Genomic DNA, 18,087 nt, shown 5'->3' with positions numbered 1-18,087 from the left:
ACCTGTGCGTCTGCCATGGCTCGCAGGGCCCATCCCCCACGCTGCTCCCGGGGGCTGGATTTCTACCTTTCTACAGGGCTTTATTTCTCAAATTCTCTTATCTGCCCTTGAGCTGGGGGTGGGATGGAAGAGCTGCTGCCTCCTACTCCTGGCCCCGGCTCTGACTTTCTGCACTTCAGGCATTTGGCAGGGTTCTTGGATGTTACAGAAAAGAGAAAAGTCAGTAAGAAAAGAGAAACTGCCACTGATGTTCTCCGTTTAGAGTAAACACTGGAAAAATAAAAGAACTGAACAGAAAGAAGCCAAGGTCATGCAGAAGAGCAGCGGGCCCAGGGTTTCATCAGACAGTGCCTGCTACTGCCACCCAGGCTCTCCCCATCCCGTCCGCACCAGGGCAGGATGCGGCAGCACCCGAGGGCTCTCCCCATCCCGTCCGCACCAGGGCAGGATGCGGCAGCACCCGAGGGCTCTCCCCAGCCCGTCCGCACCAGGGCAGGATGCGGCAGCACCCGAGGGCTCTCCCCATCCCGTCCGCACCAGGGCAGGATGCGGCAGCACCCGAGGGCTCTCCCCATTCCGTCCGCACCAGGGCAGGATGCGGCAGCACCCGAGGGCTCTCCCCATCCCGTCCGCACCAGGGCAGGATGCGGCAGCACCCGAGGGCTCTCCCCAGCCCGTCCGCACCAGGGCAGGATGCGGCAGCGCCCGAGGGCTCTCCCCATCCCGTCCGCACCAGGGCAGGATGCGGCAGCACCCGAGGGCTCTCCCCAGCCCGTCCGCACCAGGGCAGGATGCGGCAGCTCCCGAGGGCTCTCCCCATCCCGTCCGCACCAGGGCAGGATGCGGCAGCACCCGAGGGCTCTCCCCAGCCCGTCCGCACCAGGGCAGGATGCGGCAGCACCCGAGGGCTCTCCCCATCCCGTCCGCACCAGGGCAGGATGCGGCAGCACCCGAGGGCTCTCCCCAGCCCGTCCGCACCAGGGCAGGATGCGGCTGCACCCGAGGGCTCTCCCCCTCCCGCCCGCACCAGGGCAGGATGCGGCAGCACCCGAGGGCTCTCCCCAGCCCGTCCGCACCAGGGCAGGATGCGGCAGCAGCACCCGAGGGCTCTCCCGCTCCGTCCGCACCAGGGCAAGACGGCAGCAGCACCCGAGGGCTCTCCCGCTCCGTCCGCACCAGGGCAGGATGCGGCAGCAGCACCCGAGGGCTCTCCCGCTCCGTCCGCACCAGGGCAGGATGCAGCAGCAGCACCCGAGGGCTCTCCCGCCCCGTCCGCACCAGGGCAGGATGCGGCAGCACCCGAGGGCTCTCTCTCTCTCTGCCCAGGGCCCAGCTGATCCCCTCGTGTCAGCTCTAGGCCTCCTCTGTGTCCTTAGCAGAGCCCTTTCTTGGTTTCTGGCCCAGTCTCTTTGCCTCGCGCTTCAGCCCCGGGAGCCCGTGCCGTACACCCAGCCTTTTCTCTGAAGAAACATTTCCAGGTGGCTCTTGAGTTTACACCTTTGAAGCCTCCTCATGCAAGGGTAGGCAACCATTTTGGTGGGCGATAACTCCAGGACTGAAGTGCCATAAGCTGGGCAGGAGCCTGATCCACCAGATTGCTTTCACACTACTCAAATATTTTAACTGACATTCATTTTCAGTTAAAACATTCAAGAGTTGTGTAAAAATGATTGAAGTTGTTTTTCATCATGTAAAAACAAAAATTCCTCTTCATCCAGGCAGGCCAGGCCATGGCACACCAACCAGCAGCTGGAGACGTATTCTCTGTCTCCAGCAGCCGGAGACGGAGCTGACCAGACTGGCAGCTCTCACTCCCATACACTCCTGCAGCGCCAGCCTGCCCGTATTCTCTGTCTCCAGCAGCCGGAGACGGAGCTGATCAGACTGGCAGCTCTCACTCCCATACACTCCTGCAGCGCCAGCCTGCCCGTATTCTCTGTCTCCAGCAGCCGGAGACGGAGCTGATCAGACTGGCAGCTCTCACTCCCATACACTCCTGCAGCGCCAGCCTGCCCGTATTCTCTGTCTCCAGCAGCCGGAGACGGAGCTGATCAGACTGGCAGCTCTCACTCCCATACACTCCTGCACCGCCAGCCTGCCCGTATTCTCTGTCTCCAGCAGCCGGAGACGGAGCTGACCAGACTGGCAGCTCTCACTCCCATACACTCCTGCAGCGCCAGCCTGCCCGTATTCTCTGTCTCCAGCAGCCGGAGACGGAGCTGATCAGACTGGCAGCTCTCACTCCCATACACTCCTGCAGCGCCAGCCTGCCCGTATTCTCTGTCTCCAGCAGCCGGAGACGGAGCTGACCAGACTGGCAGCTCTCACTCCCATACACTCCTGCAGCGCCAGCCTGCCCGTATTCTCTGTCTCCAGCAGCCGGAGACGGAGCTGATCAGACTGGCAGCTCTCACTCCCATACACTCCTGCAGCGCCAGCCTGCCCGTATTCTCTGTCTCCAGCAGCCGGAGACGGAGCTGATCAGACTGGCAGCTCTCACTCCCATACACTCCTGCAGCGCCAGCCTGCCCGTATTCTCTCTCTCCAGCAGCCGGAGACGGAGCTGATCAGACTGGCAGCTCTCACTCCCATACACTCCTGCAGCGCCAGCCTGCCCGTATTCTCTCTCTCCAGCAGCCGGAGACGGAGCTGATCAGACTGGCAGCTCCCACTCCCATACACTCCTGCAGCGCCAGCCTGCCCGTATTCTCTGTCTCCAGCAGCCGGAGACGGAGCTGATCAGACTGGCAGCTCTCACTCCCATACACTCCTGCACCGCCAGCCTGCCCGTATTCTCTGTCTCCAGTAGATGCTGATGTGCATTTGCTTCTGTGAACGTAGGCCTGTCAGGTTTGAGACGGGTAGGTACTCCTGAGGTGACAATCAAGTCTCCTTCCCTCAGGTGAGCTGCTCCTAGTGCCAGAGGTATTGCGCTGGGAAGGTTTCAGGAGGTGAATGCATGGTCCCTCTCCCTCTGAAAGGAGCTAGGCAGGCTTCCAGCAGACTCAGGCAGCCTTGATCTCTCTTCTGTTAAGCCTAGTCCAGTTTATCCTGCATCTCTTCTCCTCCTTTCTCTGCTATCTCCCTCCTGCTTCAGCACATCAGGGAGTATTGCTTGTAAGTCTTCTGTGCCTGCTCGAGTAGAACAAGAAGGACCTTGACTGCACAGCTGCAGGAACATAAGATTTACCAGACTAAGGTCTCCCACTGTGGCCAATCCAGGTTGGCAGAGCCCCATAAAGTAGATCCAATTGCTCACTCCCAGGGAGAGCAATGGCGTTCACCTGGCTGGTAATGTGTTGTGAGCTTTTCCAAACCCCGCTGTGCCAATCACCTTGATCACGTCCTCTGGCAATAGATTTCACCGAGTGAAAAAGAACTGGAGGCCGCACCTTCAAAAGATATAAACTGGCTGAAGTCAGTGCAGAGGGAGGTCAGTTCTATGGAAGGAGGCAGACTCAGCAGTAATCTCAGGCAATATTTCATTACAGAGGGGCTGGCGGATGCATGGAACGGCCTCCCAGGAGACGTAATGGAGATTAAACAAGCTTGGGATAAATACAGGGGATCTCTGAGGGAGTGGTGGAAATTGTAAGCGTTAGGTAAATTGGATGGATGGATGGATGGGCCACATGGTCTTTTCCTGCTGTCGTGGTTCTAGGGTACGTGCCATGATTTCTTACTTTCGTGGAGTGTCCTGTATTATTTCCCCATTCCACCCTTCTCTTTTGCATTGAAGAGCCCTAACCTGGGCCAGCTCTCATCACGGCAGGCACGTTGCATCCCAGCCCATTAGAGAGAAAGAGCCTTACAGCAGACAAGCAGAGACCATCCTGCACGTGGTGAGGGCAGGGATCCCAGCAGCATGGAAATGAATAATCTATTAAAAGCACGTGCGAGAAGCCATCCAAGGGCCAAGTGCACGGCCTGCAGAGCTAACATATTCCCATTACACAGCTCTGTACGAGTCCAATCTGCCCCCATACACAGGAAATACTTTACTGCATGTTAGGACATTAAAGAGGTCACAGCAAAAGAAGATTTGTACCTACAAGAGCAGAGCCCGGCTCCTGCTACTGATGAGATCTGATACAACTCAGCAAGATGATTAAAAAAAAAAGCCCCACTCCAGTGAATGTCACAGTAAAGATTTTATAGATATAAATAATTTTCCATGGCAGGGAAGCTCAGTGCCTGGGTTTACTCTCCTGGTGGGGAGGGGACAGGGTGTCCAAGGAGAGTCTAAGGCACAGGGAGCTCTCTGTCCTCCTGCCAGTTTGTCCTTCCAGATATTCAGCTCAGAATCCAGCAGAGGGCCCTGGGAGCAGCAGTCACCCTTTACCTGAAGGCACAAGATGCCCCTGCCCTCACATCACTCCATCAGCACTGGCTGGGCGACCTCTGCATCCCGACAGCCAGAGTTCACCAATTCTCGCCGGACTTCAGCAGAAATCTGGGCGTGGGAATGGACCCTGAGCACTTCCAACAAAGCCTCTTTCTGCTCAGAGGACAAATCTTCCTTGTAGCGCTGGACAAAGGTGAGGAGGCACTGGTGCCAGAGAACAGGCAGGGCCCGCTTGTCAGTGCGGAAAGTCAAGAAGTGAAAGACCAGCGCATCCAGCACACGGAAAGGTAACGCGTACTTCTTATCAATCAGCAGGCGCAGAAAGACGCTGTTAGCTCCGTTATACTCCAGGCCTGCGAGCTTCAGCATGGCAGCACTAGAAGGGGAGAGAAGGGGAGAAGTAAGGGGAGGAGTCAGAGCAACGGGTCCCAGGCTTGAAGGCCTTCCTCCAGGCCGGGTTACCTGGAGTGAAGCACCGGGATTGAGCACTTCGTGAGGACGCTTCCCACGATGATGGCCTCTCTCAGAGTGCATGTCCCCGATTCACAGAGAGGGATGAGGATTCCTGCAGGAGAGACATTGCAGAAACAGTCAGCACAGACCACAGTACGGGCACCGAACCAGCTGTGCATCTAGCGCAATCCCTCAGCCCTTTTCCAGGGGCGCCGCTCTCTCATACGTCCTAAGGGATTTACCTTTAAACCAGGCACCAGGCTTGAATAAAGCCTTCTTCAAGGCCATATAGATGTGGAAATTGAGGCGTTTGTATTCTGTGATGTCATCTCGCACACGAGGGAGAAGCACCAGGTTATAAAACCTCTGGGCCATCCTTTCTTTAAGGTTAGAAGAGAAAATCCTGGGGGCAAAAAAACAGCAGATCAAAACCTATTTTTTTCATTTAATTCTTCTATTGATTGTGCAACCACAACCAAGCAGAATAAGGATCCAGCCACACAACACCGAGTGCATGCGAGCGCATCCAGCCACGCGACACCGAGTGCATGCGAGCGCATCCAGCCACGCGACACCGAGTGCATGCGAGCGCATCCAGCCACGCGACACCGAGTGCATGCGAGCGGATCTTCCCTTCATTTTCTAAATTTTCCATTTCTTTAGTGACCCAAACCTATCCCTCCCCCCTGCTCATTAATAACACATTTTTCCTGATAGGTTAACAAAGCCCTAATCCAAGTTACATATTAATGAGGCCCAACACTGAGAAAACTGAGATACTTTCCCTTAAAGCATTTTGAGTAGTCAAAAATAGAATAAAAAACACTTGTGTCCTTGTTCCTGTTTCCAAGATACATATTTTCTCAAGTTTGGGCACTAAATTATATCGCTGGGCATACATTTTCCCCATCTGATAAAGAAATCTACCTTTGCCATCAGCACAGGAAATGAAGGCATTGTCTGTACCCCTGGTAGCGCCAATAGATTCCAGGCAGCTACTATGGTTTGTTGCACAAACCGCTGCTGTTTATCCCCTTTAGAGATTCATTAAGCAATGCATTCATGGGTAACAAGTTAAAGGAGAAAGGAAGAATATCATTCAACCATCTGCCAAACGTTTTGTGTCCTAGATCCTTGCACCATATGTGGTGGGAATGCTTCCCACCACATATGGTGCAAGGATCAAGCTCCGTGCATCCCTTCCAACATCCGTCGGATGAGTTGGGACTGGTGTACGAGACCATCCCAATAGGATTTTCTATCCTGCAGCTACGAGGCCTTTCCTCAGGGAGGGTTTCCCAGGCACTAATCCCCAGGGCTAGCAGGGAGATCTCTATTTAATAAGGTTTGCACTTTTGATATTATTCTGTCCAGTTTATCTGCATTTCTGCTCCTGCATTCGAACACTGAGACCCCTTGCCTCAGGCAATAAGTAATATTAGAGGAATGAATGAAGTGGTGGAGCTGTTTATAAGCAAGAAAAGTAGATGCTGGAAGGTCATACTTTCGCTGTAGTGTGCTGAAATCTAAAATGTCCTGTGAATCCCACTAATTATACCCTTATTTCTCCAGGATTGTAGTAAAGCAGAATCTGTACCAGCTGTGAATTGTTGCTTATTATATAGTGAAGAGCTATAATAGCAGCTTCCAGATATGCAGTGTGGCTTCCACTGCAGGGGGGTGGGGGAATCATAGCCAAATCTCTCTAGGCTGCCACATTAAAGCCGAGATCAAACCCTATTTAAATATGCCTAGCAGAACACTGAACATGGAGATGGGCGAGCGCCTAAACCGGACAGAGGCAGCCCTGGTGGGATGTTTGCAACGCAGTATGGCAGGGGTGTGCCGGGGGCCTCGGGGGATGGGGAAACGCCTGCAGGGAAAGGGGCAGCACACACCTGGTTGCTTGGTATAATGCCGCTGCGGTCCAGGTCTCTGGCTCCATAAGGTACAAGATCTGTTCCCAGTTGGACAGTGCAGGGACAATCTTGAAAGCTTTGGGAAGTTTTCCACTCCGGTATTTTGATAGCACCTGTCAGATAAGAAGCGTGTGTGTACAAGAGATGGCAGGACAAACTTCTGCAAGAGTTACAGCCCTCCGCCGAGGGCGCCCAAACCACCAGAGTTTGTGTGGATGTAGGGAGTCTGAGAACCAAAACCGTACCTCTTTAACCCCCTTGTACACTTCAAGGACGCGGGGATCCAGCTGGGGCATGGGCCTGCCAGAAACCTCCGACATCAGCGTCTCGACTTCGGTCTGCTTCTCTGTGATCTTCTCCAGGATGATGTCCGCCAGGGTGCGCCTGCGGGGTGGGATCCATAAAGACGTCACAGCACCTTTACCTTCACCTGCTTCTTATAGTTTGGTTTAGTCAAAGCTTGATGCCTCACCATCCACTCACAAAATCTATCACAGTTTGCATCCTTAAACAAATACCCATGTTTTCACCTGCTTCCTGAACTTAAGATCCTTCTGTTCTCCTCGGGTAATTAAAGGTCTGCTGTGTAAGTCTCTTTCTCGAGGGGTCCCCAGGCAGCACTGCTGAGACGATCTCCCTTCTCACAACAGCAGGGATATTACAAACGCAGACACCTGAAGATCAGCCTTAGTATCTTAAACTGATTTCTAGCCTTGGCTGGCAACCAATGCAGGTCTCGTAAAACTGGGGGCATTGATGCGTTTGTAGGTTCTTTGTGCAAGCTTGCTTTGCTATTTTAAAGCCGTTGTTACCACTTCAAACCCCGACTCAGGAATTGCAATAATCAATTTTGCTTAAATTACAAGTCATGTGTAATAGATACTAAGCCCTTAGCGCAGTGGTTCCCATCCCTGTCCTGGGGACCCCCAGCCAGTCCGGTTTTCAGGATATCCACAGTGAATATGCATGAGAGAAAAGCTGCAAGTTATGCAGGCAGTGCACGCACATTTTCTCTCATCCTGAAAACCCGACTGGCTGGGCGCTCCCTAGGACAGGGATGGGAACCACTGCCTTAGAGGATGGTAAATGGGTGCCCACAACTTGAGTATTGTGTGCAATTCTGGTCACCCCTCTCTCAATAAAAGGTACAGAGGGACGTGGCAAAAGAAAAAACAACAGCCTTCCCCTGATCACACAACCCCGAGCAGGAAGCGATAGGGTTTCTTAGCATTCCCCTGCCTGCTCCTGCACTTACCGACAGTCACCCCAGCCAATCCCCGGCACTCCGGCCTCACACTGCTCCCCGAGCTGCACTGGCCCGCTTCCCGCAGGTTTGGACTCAGTTTTGTTTTTAAACTTTAGCAACTGAAAAGAAGATAAAGGGGTACTCTGGAGAGCCAAGTGTGAGTAGCAGAGGAAAGAGGAGGGAACCAGTCCCCTCCCCCTGCTCACTCACTCACCCCCAGGGAGGACGATTCCAAGTCAAAAGTCTGTCTTTTTTTTTTTTTTTTTACTTCAGACTGCAGGTTTTATATCTCTGCCACCTGCTGAAGACAGAAAGATACTGAGGGACTGCAGGAGGCACACTGGGTTATATGGCAATGTCAGTAAAACCTCTCTTCTCTGTCTCCATCTGCTAACAAGGAGACAAAACCCAGGAGTCTGGACTGATCTGGGTTATGAGCAGGAAAGGACAGTTATTTACTTAAAAAAAACTAAAACAGCCAGATTTCTTCACTCAGCTCACAGTCAAACTGTGGAATTTGTTGCCAGAGGAAGTGCTTAAGGCACAGTGGGGTTTAAATCCACAGCCGCAGTTGACTCATTCATTCACCTAGCACAAGAGAAGGCAACACCAGTCCTGCAGTGCCAAAAACAGGTTTGGTTTTCAGGATATCCGCAACGAATATGCATGAGGTAAATTTGCACACATTGCCTCTGTCGTACGCAAACACATCTCATGCATATTCATTGTGGATATCCTGAAAATGAGCCCTATTTGTGGCACTGCAGGATGGGAGTTCTCTACATCTGGTCTAAAGCTGGTGAAGTGGACTTTGGTCCTTAAAAGCTCATTGGTCTATAAAGGTGCCACGCACTTCTGGCATTTTTACCTCTGATCCAAGGATTTGATCTGTAAAAATATGACATTTGAAGCCCTGCTGCTCAGTCGGTCAGCACCACATAGACATTAAATAGAAGGGAAGCCAATATTAAGCCCCGAGATACTCTCCACACAACAAGCCACCTCTGAAATGTCCTCATTCCATCTATCTTGTCATCTTCCTCCCAAAAATAAAGCAAACCACTGACGTGCTTTCCCTCTGAATCCACTACTCCCCAGGAGCTCGGATTATCTCAGTACCACACAAATACTGACTGCCTATAAGACTTGCCATACTGGGTCAGACTGAGGATCCATCAAGCCCAGTACCCTGATTCCAACAGTGGCCAATCTAAGTCACACACACTCAGCAAGACACCGGATTGTTTACTGTACACCCCTGTTATATGTAAACCGGCATGATGTGTTTGCAACATGAATGCCGGTATATAAAAATTTTAAATAAAATAAATAAATAAATAAATAGTAAAAAAATCCCCTGCTATATGAAGGAAGTTATACTTCTCTTAACAAGCCACTTTCTGTTCTCTTGTGCTAATGTCCCCCTTTTCTCTCCCTTACTATATTGTGCTGTGCGTGCTCAGTACTCTTCTATTGGATGTGGATTACTTGCCTTTCTAAACCCGAATTCTAGGCTAGTTACATTCAGGTACTGTACACATTTTCCTGCTCTAGCGGGTTTATAATCAGTGGCCGATGCAATAAGCTGAGCATTAAAAAGCTATACGATGGTTTCCAGTGCACATTTGTTTTTAACTCCTAATGCAATAAACTAATGACATGCGAATGCACTGGGAGTTAAAAAGCATAAAAACTGTAAGATATGTGCTCAGCACAGGCTGAAGGGAGGGAAGGCAGAGCAGTCTGAAACAGCTGCAGCCATCACTTAACCAGATAATACCGATTTAGCTAGCTGGCAGTGGGAAGCAGCTCCCAGATAGCCGGTTCAGTACGGATTTATCCAGGTAAGAGGCAGCAGTAACTTACCCACATAAGTAAGCTGCCACCATTTACCTGGATAAGTCTGTACTTATCTGCAACATTTTAAAATAGTTTTTCCCCTTCATTAGGGGTTTTAAGTGCCAGCAGATTAGTCCTGGAAATTTAATTCTAGCTCTGACCTGGAGTTAAATTTCCAGCACTAAAAAACATGCGCTGGTCTGATGCAGTCTCTCTGTATTGTGCGTTTGTTCACTTAATGCCCTCATTCGCATGGGATCTCCATGCGAGGGTACTAAGCACTACTCCCAATTAGACGCGCGCATTTTCTAAGCGCAAAACTCCTTTTGCACTCATAAAATGAGCTGATGCAATATCGGGTGCTAAGTTCAGCATGCCACTAAACATGTGGTTGGACACGCATGACATACACCCAATGCAATATCAGGATTAGCATGTCCATACCAGCATGTAGCTAACAGCGCTCATCATATGCAAATGTCATGTTAATGAAGCTATTAAATATGTAAAAAAAAAAGTGCACCCGCACACATTTTAACCTTCAAAAATGAATGCCAGCCCAAAGGGAGAGAGGGAAAAGTGACTTGGTCAAAGTCGTAAAGCGCGGCAGTGGAATTTGAAGCCCGGCTTCCTGGTTCTGAGCCACTGCTCTGACCAGCGCACCACGCCTGAGGAGTAATTTTCCGCACACACAGCGGATTTCTGGGGCAGGATCGCTTTCCTTTCAGTGGTGGCTTCGGATCAGGCGTCCTGCATCTCACCTGAGGGGCGGATTCTTGTTCATGAACAGCTCCATGGCCCTCTCGTCCTCCGGGTCCACCTGCAGCGCCTCAGAGTACTCCTCCTCCTCCTCCTCCTCCTGCGCAGCCCTCACCGGGGACGGCCACTCCTCATCATCGGAGTCCGATGCGTCGGCTTTGGACCCTGAAACGAGAGAGAGAGTCACGGGGAGCCTGGACGGATGCAGCCGCTGGGCACGGGGCACGGGACCCGCTCTCACCCAGCACGGTGCTCCTCTGCCGCCGCGGCGCCACCACCCCGTGCTCGGCCTCCAGCTCCTCCTGCTGGATACGGGCCTGCTCCAGGATCCGCCGGGACAGCCTCTCGTCCACATAGCCGGGGTCAGCCTCCTGCGGCCCGGTGCCAGCCCGACGTTTCCTGCGCGCACTTAGCTTGGGAGCCTCGGCCTGCAGGATGTGCTCGGCCAGGGGCGGCGGCCGGGGCCCGACCCCAAGCCCCCGTTCTCTCCGGCCCTTTGGCATAGCGCGGCCAGACCCTCAGCCGCGGACACGTGGACAGCACTGCGCCTGCGCCGAGAACCAGCCACGTCCCTCCCCTCCCGTAGCTACACTGGTAGACTCGGCAAGCCGCGCCCCTTATGGGCGGGCATTCTGCTAAAACGGAAGCCCTGAAGCTGCTTCCGCGTTTTGCAGTGCATGCTGGGAGTTGCCCTTCCATAGAGGCCACGACTACAGCTCCCAGAGTGCTTTGCGGTGGGCCGCAGCCATTTCAAGCTGCGCGGCGAGACGGGAGAATTTCCCGCAGCCCGGATCCAAGCATGGGAGTCACCTGGTAGGAGTGGGAGCCGGTCCCTTGCTCGCTGTCTGCGGCTGAGGGCGGAGCTGCATGCATTGGGCAGGCGCTGGGCCTCGGCCCTTCCTGACCGTCAGTGGGGTAGATGACAGGGCAAGAGCGCCCTAGTGCTTAGAGCAGGGCAGGCGGGGCTCAAATCCCGCGGAGACACCTTAAGGCCTTTATTGCCCAGGTCACAATAGCAAACAGGGCCCGTAGATTGAAGATGGGGAAATCCGTACAGTACCTGATGCATCTGAGGTTCCTGCCATGCAGCCCCCCCCCCCCCATGTACCCGGCTCTGAGGTTCCTGCCATGCAGCCCCCCCCCATGTACCCGGCTCTGAGGTTCCTGCCATGCAGCCCCCCCCATGTACCCGGCACTGAGGTTCCTGCCATGCAGCCCCCCCCCCATGTACCCGGCTCTGAGGTTCCTGCCATGCAGCCCCCCCCCCTGTACCCGGCACTGAGGTTCCTGCCATGCAGCCCCCCCCCCATGTACCCGGCTCTGAGGTTCCTGCCATGCAGCCCCCCCCATGTACCCGGCTCTGAGGTTCCTGCCATGCAGCCCCCCCCCATGTACCCGGCTCTGAGGTTCCTGCCATGCAGCCCCCCCCCATGTACCCGGCACTGAGGTTCCTGCCATGCTGCCCCCCCCCATGTACCCGGCTCTGAGGTTCCTGCCATGCTGCCCCCCCCCCATGTCCCCGGCTCTGAGGTTCCTGCCATGCTGCCCCCCCCCCATGTACCCGGCTCTGAGGTTCCTGCCATGCAGCCCCCCCCCCCCATGTACCCGGCTCTGAGGTTCCTGCCATGCAGCCCCCCCCCCCATGTACCCGGCTCTGAGGTTCCTGCCATGCAGCCCCCCCCATGTACCCGGCACTGAGGTTCCTGCCATGCTGCCCCTCCCCCATGTACCCGGCTCTGAGGTTCCTGCCATGCTGCCCCCCCCCCCCCATGTACCCGGCTCTGAGGTTCCTGCCATGCTGCCCCTCCCCCATGTACCCGGCTCTGAGGTTCCTGCCATGCTGCCCCCCCCCCCATGTACCCGGCTCTGAGGTTCCTGCCATGCAGGGCCCCCCCATGTACCCGGCTCAAGCCTTGAAGCATGCAGCAGCTCTCAGTGGTTACACTGAGGTGCAGCTTATCTGACGCTGGTTTTCTCCTCTGTCAGCGTGTCCCAGGTGCCTGTAGCAGAGGGGAAGAGTGTTCAGCAGACGGTAGAGATGTTGACACGAAAATTGGAATTGCTTGGAGCTGAGAAACAAGGCACATTCTGCGTGGATTGTGAGACTTATCACACTGCTGCCAACACTATGGGAAATCCAGGTCTGTATGATGCATCCCACAGTCTTCATGCCATATGGGTAGAGACCTTCATTTTCAGTTTTATTGTTATTTATTTTTCCCAGGAATTTATCAGGGTTTATTCTGACAAGATAAAAAAAAAACAGGAGAAAATCAGATGTAAAAATGACTCCTCATTTCACCGGGTAAATATTGTTTATTTTGGTTGACAGGAGCCAAGGCAATAAAATATTAAACAGGTGCTTCTGGTGGACAAGGCCTGCTTCAAATGCATTCATAAATCAAAGTTTCACTGATATTAACAATGCAGTACAAATATTCTCATGCACAGGTGACTTTGCTGGGACAGATCTCATATAAAAGGCACTTAGGCTGAATCATCAAACTCTGTGTCCTATGTCTTGTAACAAATGGAGTGCCTGTATATTTATAATCCTTAGCCCAGGACAAAATGTTTGGTTTGTTATAATTCTTTTTCACTGTCTGGTTTTCTACACATATTGTACTATCAAATGCATTCATGGCTGGCACTTTGGCTGCTTGGGTGGGGGGTGAGGAAATGGGAATTGAAATGTGCCATACACTTTGCCGCACATAGGCTTCCAGCAGTAGCTGGAGGCCTTGAAGCACTGCATCTGCAGTTCTGAAGCAGCGTTTTAATCATCCCAAAATTAGGGTGAATATCAAAAGATATGCCATACCAGGACAGACCAAGGGTCCATCGAGCCCAATATCCTGTTTCCAACAGTGGCCAATCCAAGTCACAAGTATCTGGCAAATACCCAAACATTAGATAAATCACAAGCTACTATTGCGTATTAACTAATAGCAGTTTGTGGATTTACTCTCTAGGAACTTATCCACACCTTTTTAAAACCCAGTTACACTAACTGCTATAACCACATCCTCTGGTAATGAATTCCAGAGCTTAACTATGCACTGAGTGAAAAAGAATTTTCTTCGATTTGTTTTAAATGAGCTACTTGCTAATTTCATGGCGTGCCCCCTGGTCCTTCTATTATCTGAGAGAGTAAATAACCGATCTACATTAATTGTTCACGTACTTTCATGATTTTGTAGATTTGTCATATCCCTCTTCAGCAGTATTGGTTTAGACTGAATGTCATCTTTGGAAAATGTGGGAATTTAAACTGAAAACAAAGGGCCCTACATATGGATACTTGAGAGCTGACTGCTTGTGACCCTCCTTGTAAAATCTGTGTTAATTACAGGTCTGAGATTTAAGAACATAAGAAATTGCCATGCTGGGTCAGACCAAGGGTCCATCAAGCCCAGCATCCTGTTTCCAACAGTGGCCAATCCAGGCCATAAGAACCTGGCAATTACCCAAAAACTAAATAGATCCCGTGCTGCTGATGCCAGTATATGACTGCCTTGCATTTAGCAACTGAAATGCTTTCTTAGTTCTTTGTGATACTCCTTTACTCTTGGCTTCATCTGTTCTCTGGGCTTGTTCCACATACCAGAGGCACTAAAAAGACTCCGAGTTCGGGACCTACTACCCTTGAGATTCTGCTGGCTTTATGGGGACAATTTTTAAAATCAGCATCAACCGCACTGGGAAAGCCAAAAGGAAAGACTGCACTGGCTGATTCTTATGGAGTCCATGCTGTGCTGCCCGTTCCTTATAGAGTGCTGTTCTGCTTAGTGGGGCACTTCTTGTTTTCACAAATGATTTAATCCTGCAGAGAAGTAAAACTATTGTACATAAGCTTTTGAAATCAAAGGTCTCTTCTGCAGATGCCACATCAGAAGGGCCCTATGTGATCTCGATAGCTTCTGGCTAATTCTTACATTGTTCCAATAAAAGCCATCGCAGTTTGCTCTAAGAGCCATAGATCACTGTGTTACATTTTCCAATCACTTCAAATGCTTGTTTTCTACCTGTGTAATCTGGGTGGAGATCTCTTTCCTGATTTCCTCTTATCTATCTTCTCCTAACTCCTTTCAGGCTCCCCTGTCCATTTTACTTTTTTTCTCTTCATCACTGTATCGTGCCCATTCTTGATTCCCTCGTTCATCAATTATCCACCCTCATACTTCTCCCCTCCCCCTCTCTCTCTCACCCCCAGTCAATTCCTTGCATACTCTCCTTACATTGCCTTCCCGCCCACCCCCCATTTCCTTTCAGGGTCTCATACACATTCCTCCATCGCCCCTTAAGGATCTCACATCCCTCTTTCAAACTCTCCCTCCAGTCACTATGTTTTGGCTCTTACGCCTTCACTTCTATCACCTCTGGCTCTCCTCCTCCCTATCACCACTTCCAGCTTTCTGCCACCCACTTCATCTCTGGTTCTGTTACCCATCCTCTCTCCTCCTTCAATCACCACCCCAACCCCATTTTTGGCTCTCTTCACCCCTATCGCTGCCTCTGATTCTTTCTCACATCCCATTACTTCCAGCTCTTTTATAGCCCCTCTGCACCTCCTGCTACCACACGGTTCTTATGGACCCTCATACCATCTCATAGCCCAGCTTTGCATTGCTGATTTCAAGAAGATGTGGGGAGGAAACTGAATTTACCTCTCCTCCTAGCATTCAACCACCTCCTCACCTTGCCAACATTCACTTCCTCTTCACTTCTCCAGACATTCCTCCCCTCACACCACCCACCTTTTGTACCATAAGCTTTCCCCCCCCCCCCCCTTCACTATTCATCTCTTCTCCATCTCCTTCAACACTTACAGATCCCTAGCTGGGCTCTAGGATGCCTCCTTCCTACTCCCCCTCTCTGCCCTCAGCTGTGTCTGGAGTCCTGGGATCACAGGCTGTGGCTGTGCCTGATCAGCCCCTCCACTCCTATTGTAGGAAGGGGTGAGACGAGTGCCATGCAGAACACAAAACAAATTGCGCTGCTCCCTTGTTCAGCCGCGCTCCTGTTTCTCCCCACACTCCTACCGCTGCTCCTAAGGGGACAGGAGAAGAAGGGTGGCGATGAGTCTGGAGCAGGCACTGCCAGAAGAAAACAAATGCTTTCCTCCTTTTACTAGCCCCTCACTTCCTGTTCCTTGCAGGCTGGCCAGAGGGAAAGGACTGGAGCAGGAAATAGGTTGCGAGTTGGAGTACTGACCAATAGTTTGGGGGCAGGAGCTTTGTGTGCCCGTGGCTAGAAATGCCTCTGCCCCACCCCCATTTAGTGTATTCCATCTGCATGGACGTAAGCAGTGGTCGCTGATGGACACAGTATGTCCTGCTATATACAGCCCAGTCTGGAGGAACGTGGGGGGGTCAGGCTGAAACAATCTTTAGCCTTGACAGCACAGTTAATCAGTTGTCCTGCCCAGAGACACAACTACTGCCTAGAGATGTTTACCTGTGTACTGGGCCTTGTTCTTCCAGAAAAAATCTAGATAAACAGCCAATCTGGGCTTTTCTAGGAGATTGATGTGTGTATTCAAACAATCAAATTGCTTGGTCCTGTTCAGTAGTGGAAAAGTCCAGGGGACTGTGGGTGCTCATAGTGATGCTATCACCTCTCTCTTTGCAGCCCAGCCTGGGAAGCTGATGTATGTGATGCACAGCTCCGAGCACCCACTCAGCTGCTTTGCTCTCTTCGAGAATGGCCCATGCCTCATCACAGATACCAACTTCGATGTCCTGATGGTGAAGCTGAAGGGCTTTTTCCAGAATGCCAAAGCCAATAAGATCGAGAGCCGGGGAACGCGCTACCAGTTCTGTGACTTCCTGGTGAAAATTGGCACAGTTACCATGGGACCCAGTGCCCGCGGGATCTCTGTGGAGGTGTGCAGAGCGGCCTTGTAATGTCTCTATCTGACCAGGGAGGAATGGATTAATGAGGAAGGCGGCCACTTCTTGGATGAGATGAGGATGCGGGGGAATGGCGTTACATACCTTCTTAGGTTAAAGGAAACCCATTGTTTTGTGGATTTTTTTTTAATTTGCCTAACAACTCACTATGGGATGCCATAGAAAAGTTATACTAATGCTATCCCTCTAAATCTGCATCCTGGTGATCACCTAAGTCCGTCCTTAGATCCAAGACTTTTTTCCTTAGTCCAGGGTGGCATTCGAGAGCCACAGAGACCAGGTTTTCAGGATCTCCACAATGAATATGCATGGAATAGATCTGCATTCAGTGGAGGCAGTGCATGCAAATCTTTCATGCCTATTCATTGTGGAGATCCTGAAAACCTGGCCTGTTTGTGGCTCTCGAGGACTGACAATCAACGCCCTTTTTCTCTTTGGGGTTTTCTGGGTGATATTCCTGCTGTCTGTGCTAACTGAAGTGTCTATTGCCAGGTTGAGTATTGCCCCTGCGTGGTAGCCAATGACTGCTGGAACCTGATGATGGAGTTCATGCAAAGCTTCATGGGCAGCCACACGCCTGGAATCCCATCTGTATTTGGTACCAAACATGACAGTGTGTACAGCCCGGCCGATACCATGCTTCAGTACATGGAGCTGCTCAACAAGATTCGCAAGCAGCAGCAGGGGCCGAGCACTGGGATCAGATGACCGTTCCTTCTTAAAGGGACAGGGAGCCATTTCTGGACTCAAGGCCTGGAGTACCTGCAGCAGAAGCAGAGCTAATTGTAGTTGGATGCCTCTTCTCCAAGAACGCCAGCAAGGAAGCAACTCCAGCTACTGTTGCTGGCTCCTCTACCTCTTTCTACCCTTTCCTGGATTAGCAACACAGAGCTTTTTTTGTCTTGGGAGAAAACATCTGTTTGGAATATTTGTTTTAGATTTTGTTTTGTAGTTTTTTAAATAAAAGTTTGGTTTAATATAGTCTGAGTGGCTTTAGGTAGCAGGAATTATTTCTAAAAGTCTCACTTAGTACCCGATTCACTAAAGGTTTTCCCATAGAGACAAAAGGAGAGAGAAGTCTTAATGAATTTGCTCTTAGAGAGCAATGTGCGTACGTAGCAGAGGGAGTCGCAGGAATATGAGCTGAGTCAGTAGTGCCTGGCTGCTATGTTTTGTATGGCTTCAGGACACGAGGCCAGGGCGACACATAAAACGCTGCTGCCAGGGGCTGGAACTCTTTGAGTTTAAGTAGCAGATGAAGCTAGAACTTCAGCACCAAAAACTGATGGCAGGCGAGCCATTTCTTTCAGCTCCCAACGGCAATAGAAGGTAAAAAGTAAATTATTTTAATGCATTTTATGTTGGCACTGGCTATAGCCTTCTGGACTCCTGAACTCCCAGAAGCTCTGCAAAGAGTAAGTTTGTGTTTTTTATATCACGGCAAGAAGTACAAAGGCCTAGAAAGGGTATGAAAAGGCCTGTGACCCAGAGAGAGGTCTCCTTATTTCTGACCTATTTCTAAGAGAAGATAAAATGTTTTACAATTCCACCCTTCTGATAAAGAGTTCGTAGCAGGCACAGCTTTCATGCTCTCACTTATTTTTGTGTTATTAC

The 18,087-nt window shown here is 51.4% G+C and overlaps 2 protein-coding genes across 2 annotated transcripts; one reads left to right on the top strand and one right to left on the bottom strand.

The window, feature by feature from the left end:
* Positions 1–4,132: 4,132 nt before the first annotated feature.
* LOC115074468 (bystin-like) lies at positions 4,133–11,153 on the bottom strand. The gene is made up of 7 exons (XM_029573936.1): positions 10,803–11,153; positions 10,564–10,726; positions 6,963–7,101; positions 6,697–6,830; positions 5,041–5,201; positions 4,808–4,910; positions 4,133–4,721 (listed from the first exon to the last, which is right to left on the bottom strand). Exons 1-7 carry the CDS (start codon positions 11,062–11,064, stop codon positions 4,373–4,375), a joined length of 1,311 nt encoding a protein of 436 aa, XP_029429796.1. The 5' UTR covers positions 11,065–11,153; the 3' UTR covers positions 4,133–4,372.
* A 93-nt stretch (positions 11,154–11,246) lies between these two features.
* LOC115074473 (mediator of RNA polymerase II transcription subunit 20) lies at positions 11,247–17,460 on the top strand. The gene is made up of 4 exons (XM_029573947.1): positions 11,247–11,374; positions 12,548–12,702; positions 16,193–16,446; positions 16,966–17,460. The coding sequence occupies exons 1-4, from the start codon at positions 11,361–11,363 to the stop codon at positions 17,179–17,181; spliced, it is 639 nt and encodes a 212-aa protein (XP_029429807.1). The 5' UTR covers positions 11,247–11,360; the 3' UTR covers positions 17,182–17,460.
* Positions 17,461–18,087: the final 627 nt, after the last annotated feature.

The sequence above is a fragment of the Rhinatrema bivittatum genome, chromosome 12 (genome assembly GCF_901001135.1).
Source record: "Rhinatrema bivittatum chromosome 12, aRhiBiv1.1, whole genome shotgun sequence".
NCBI classification, from domain to species: Eukaryota; Metazoa; Chordata; class Amphibia; order Gymnophiona; family Rhinatrematidae; genus Rhinatrema; species Rhinatrema bivittatum.
This window is presented reverse-complemented; position numbering and strand designations above follow the sequence as displayed.

Excerpts from the sequence above, each read along its gene's own strand:
- LOC115074468 (XM_029573936.1), bottom strand. The coding sequence starts at position 11,064 with ATGCCAAAGGGCCGGAGAGAACGGGGGCTTGGGGTCGGGCCCCGGCCG. Across the intron at positions 6,831-6,962 it reads TGTACAAGGGGGTTAAAGAG|GTGCTATCAAAATACCGGAG; the intron begins GTACGGTTTTGG and ends CTTATCTGACAG. Across the intron at positions 5,202-6,696 it reads GCATTATACCAAGCAACCAG|GATTTTCTCTTCTAACCTTA; the intron begins GTGTGTGCTGCC and ends TTTTGCCCCCAG.
- LOC115074473 (XM_029573947.1), top strand. Across the intron at positions 12,703-16,192 it reads CAACACTATGGGAAATCCAG|CCCAGCCTGGGAAGCTGATG; the intron begins GTCTGTATGATG and ends CTCTCTTTGCAG. Across the intron at positions 16,447-16,965 it reads CCCGCGGGATCTCTGTGGAG|GTTGAGTATTGCCCCTGCGT; the intron begins GTGTGCAGAGCG and ends GTCTATTGCCAG.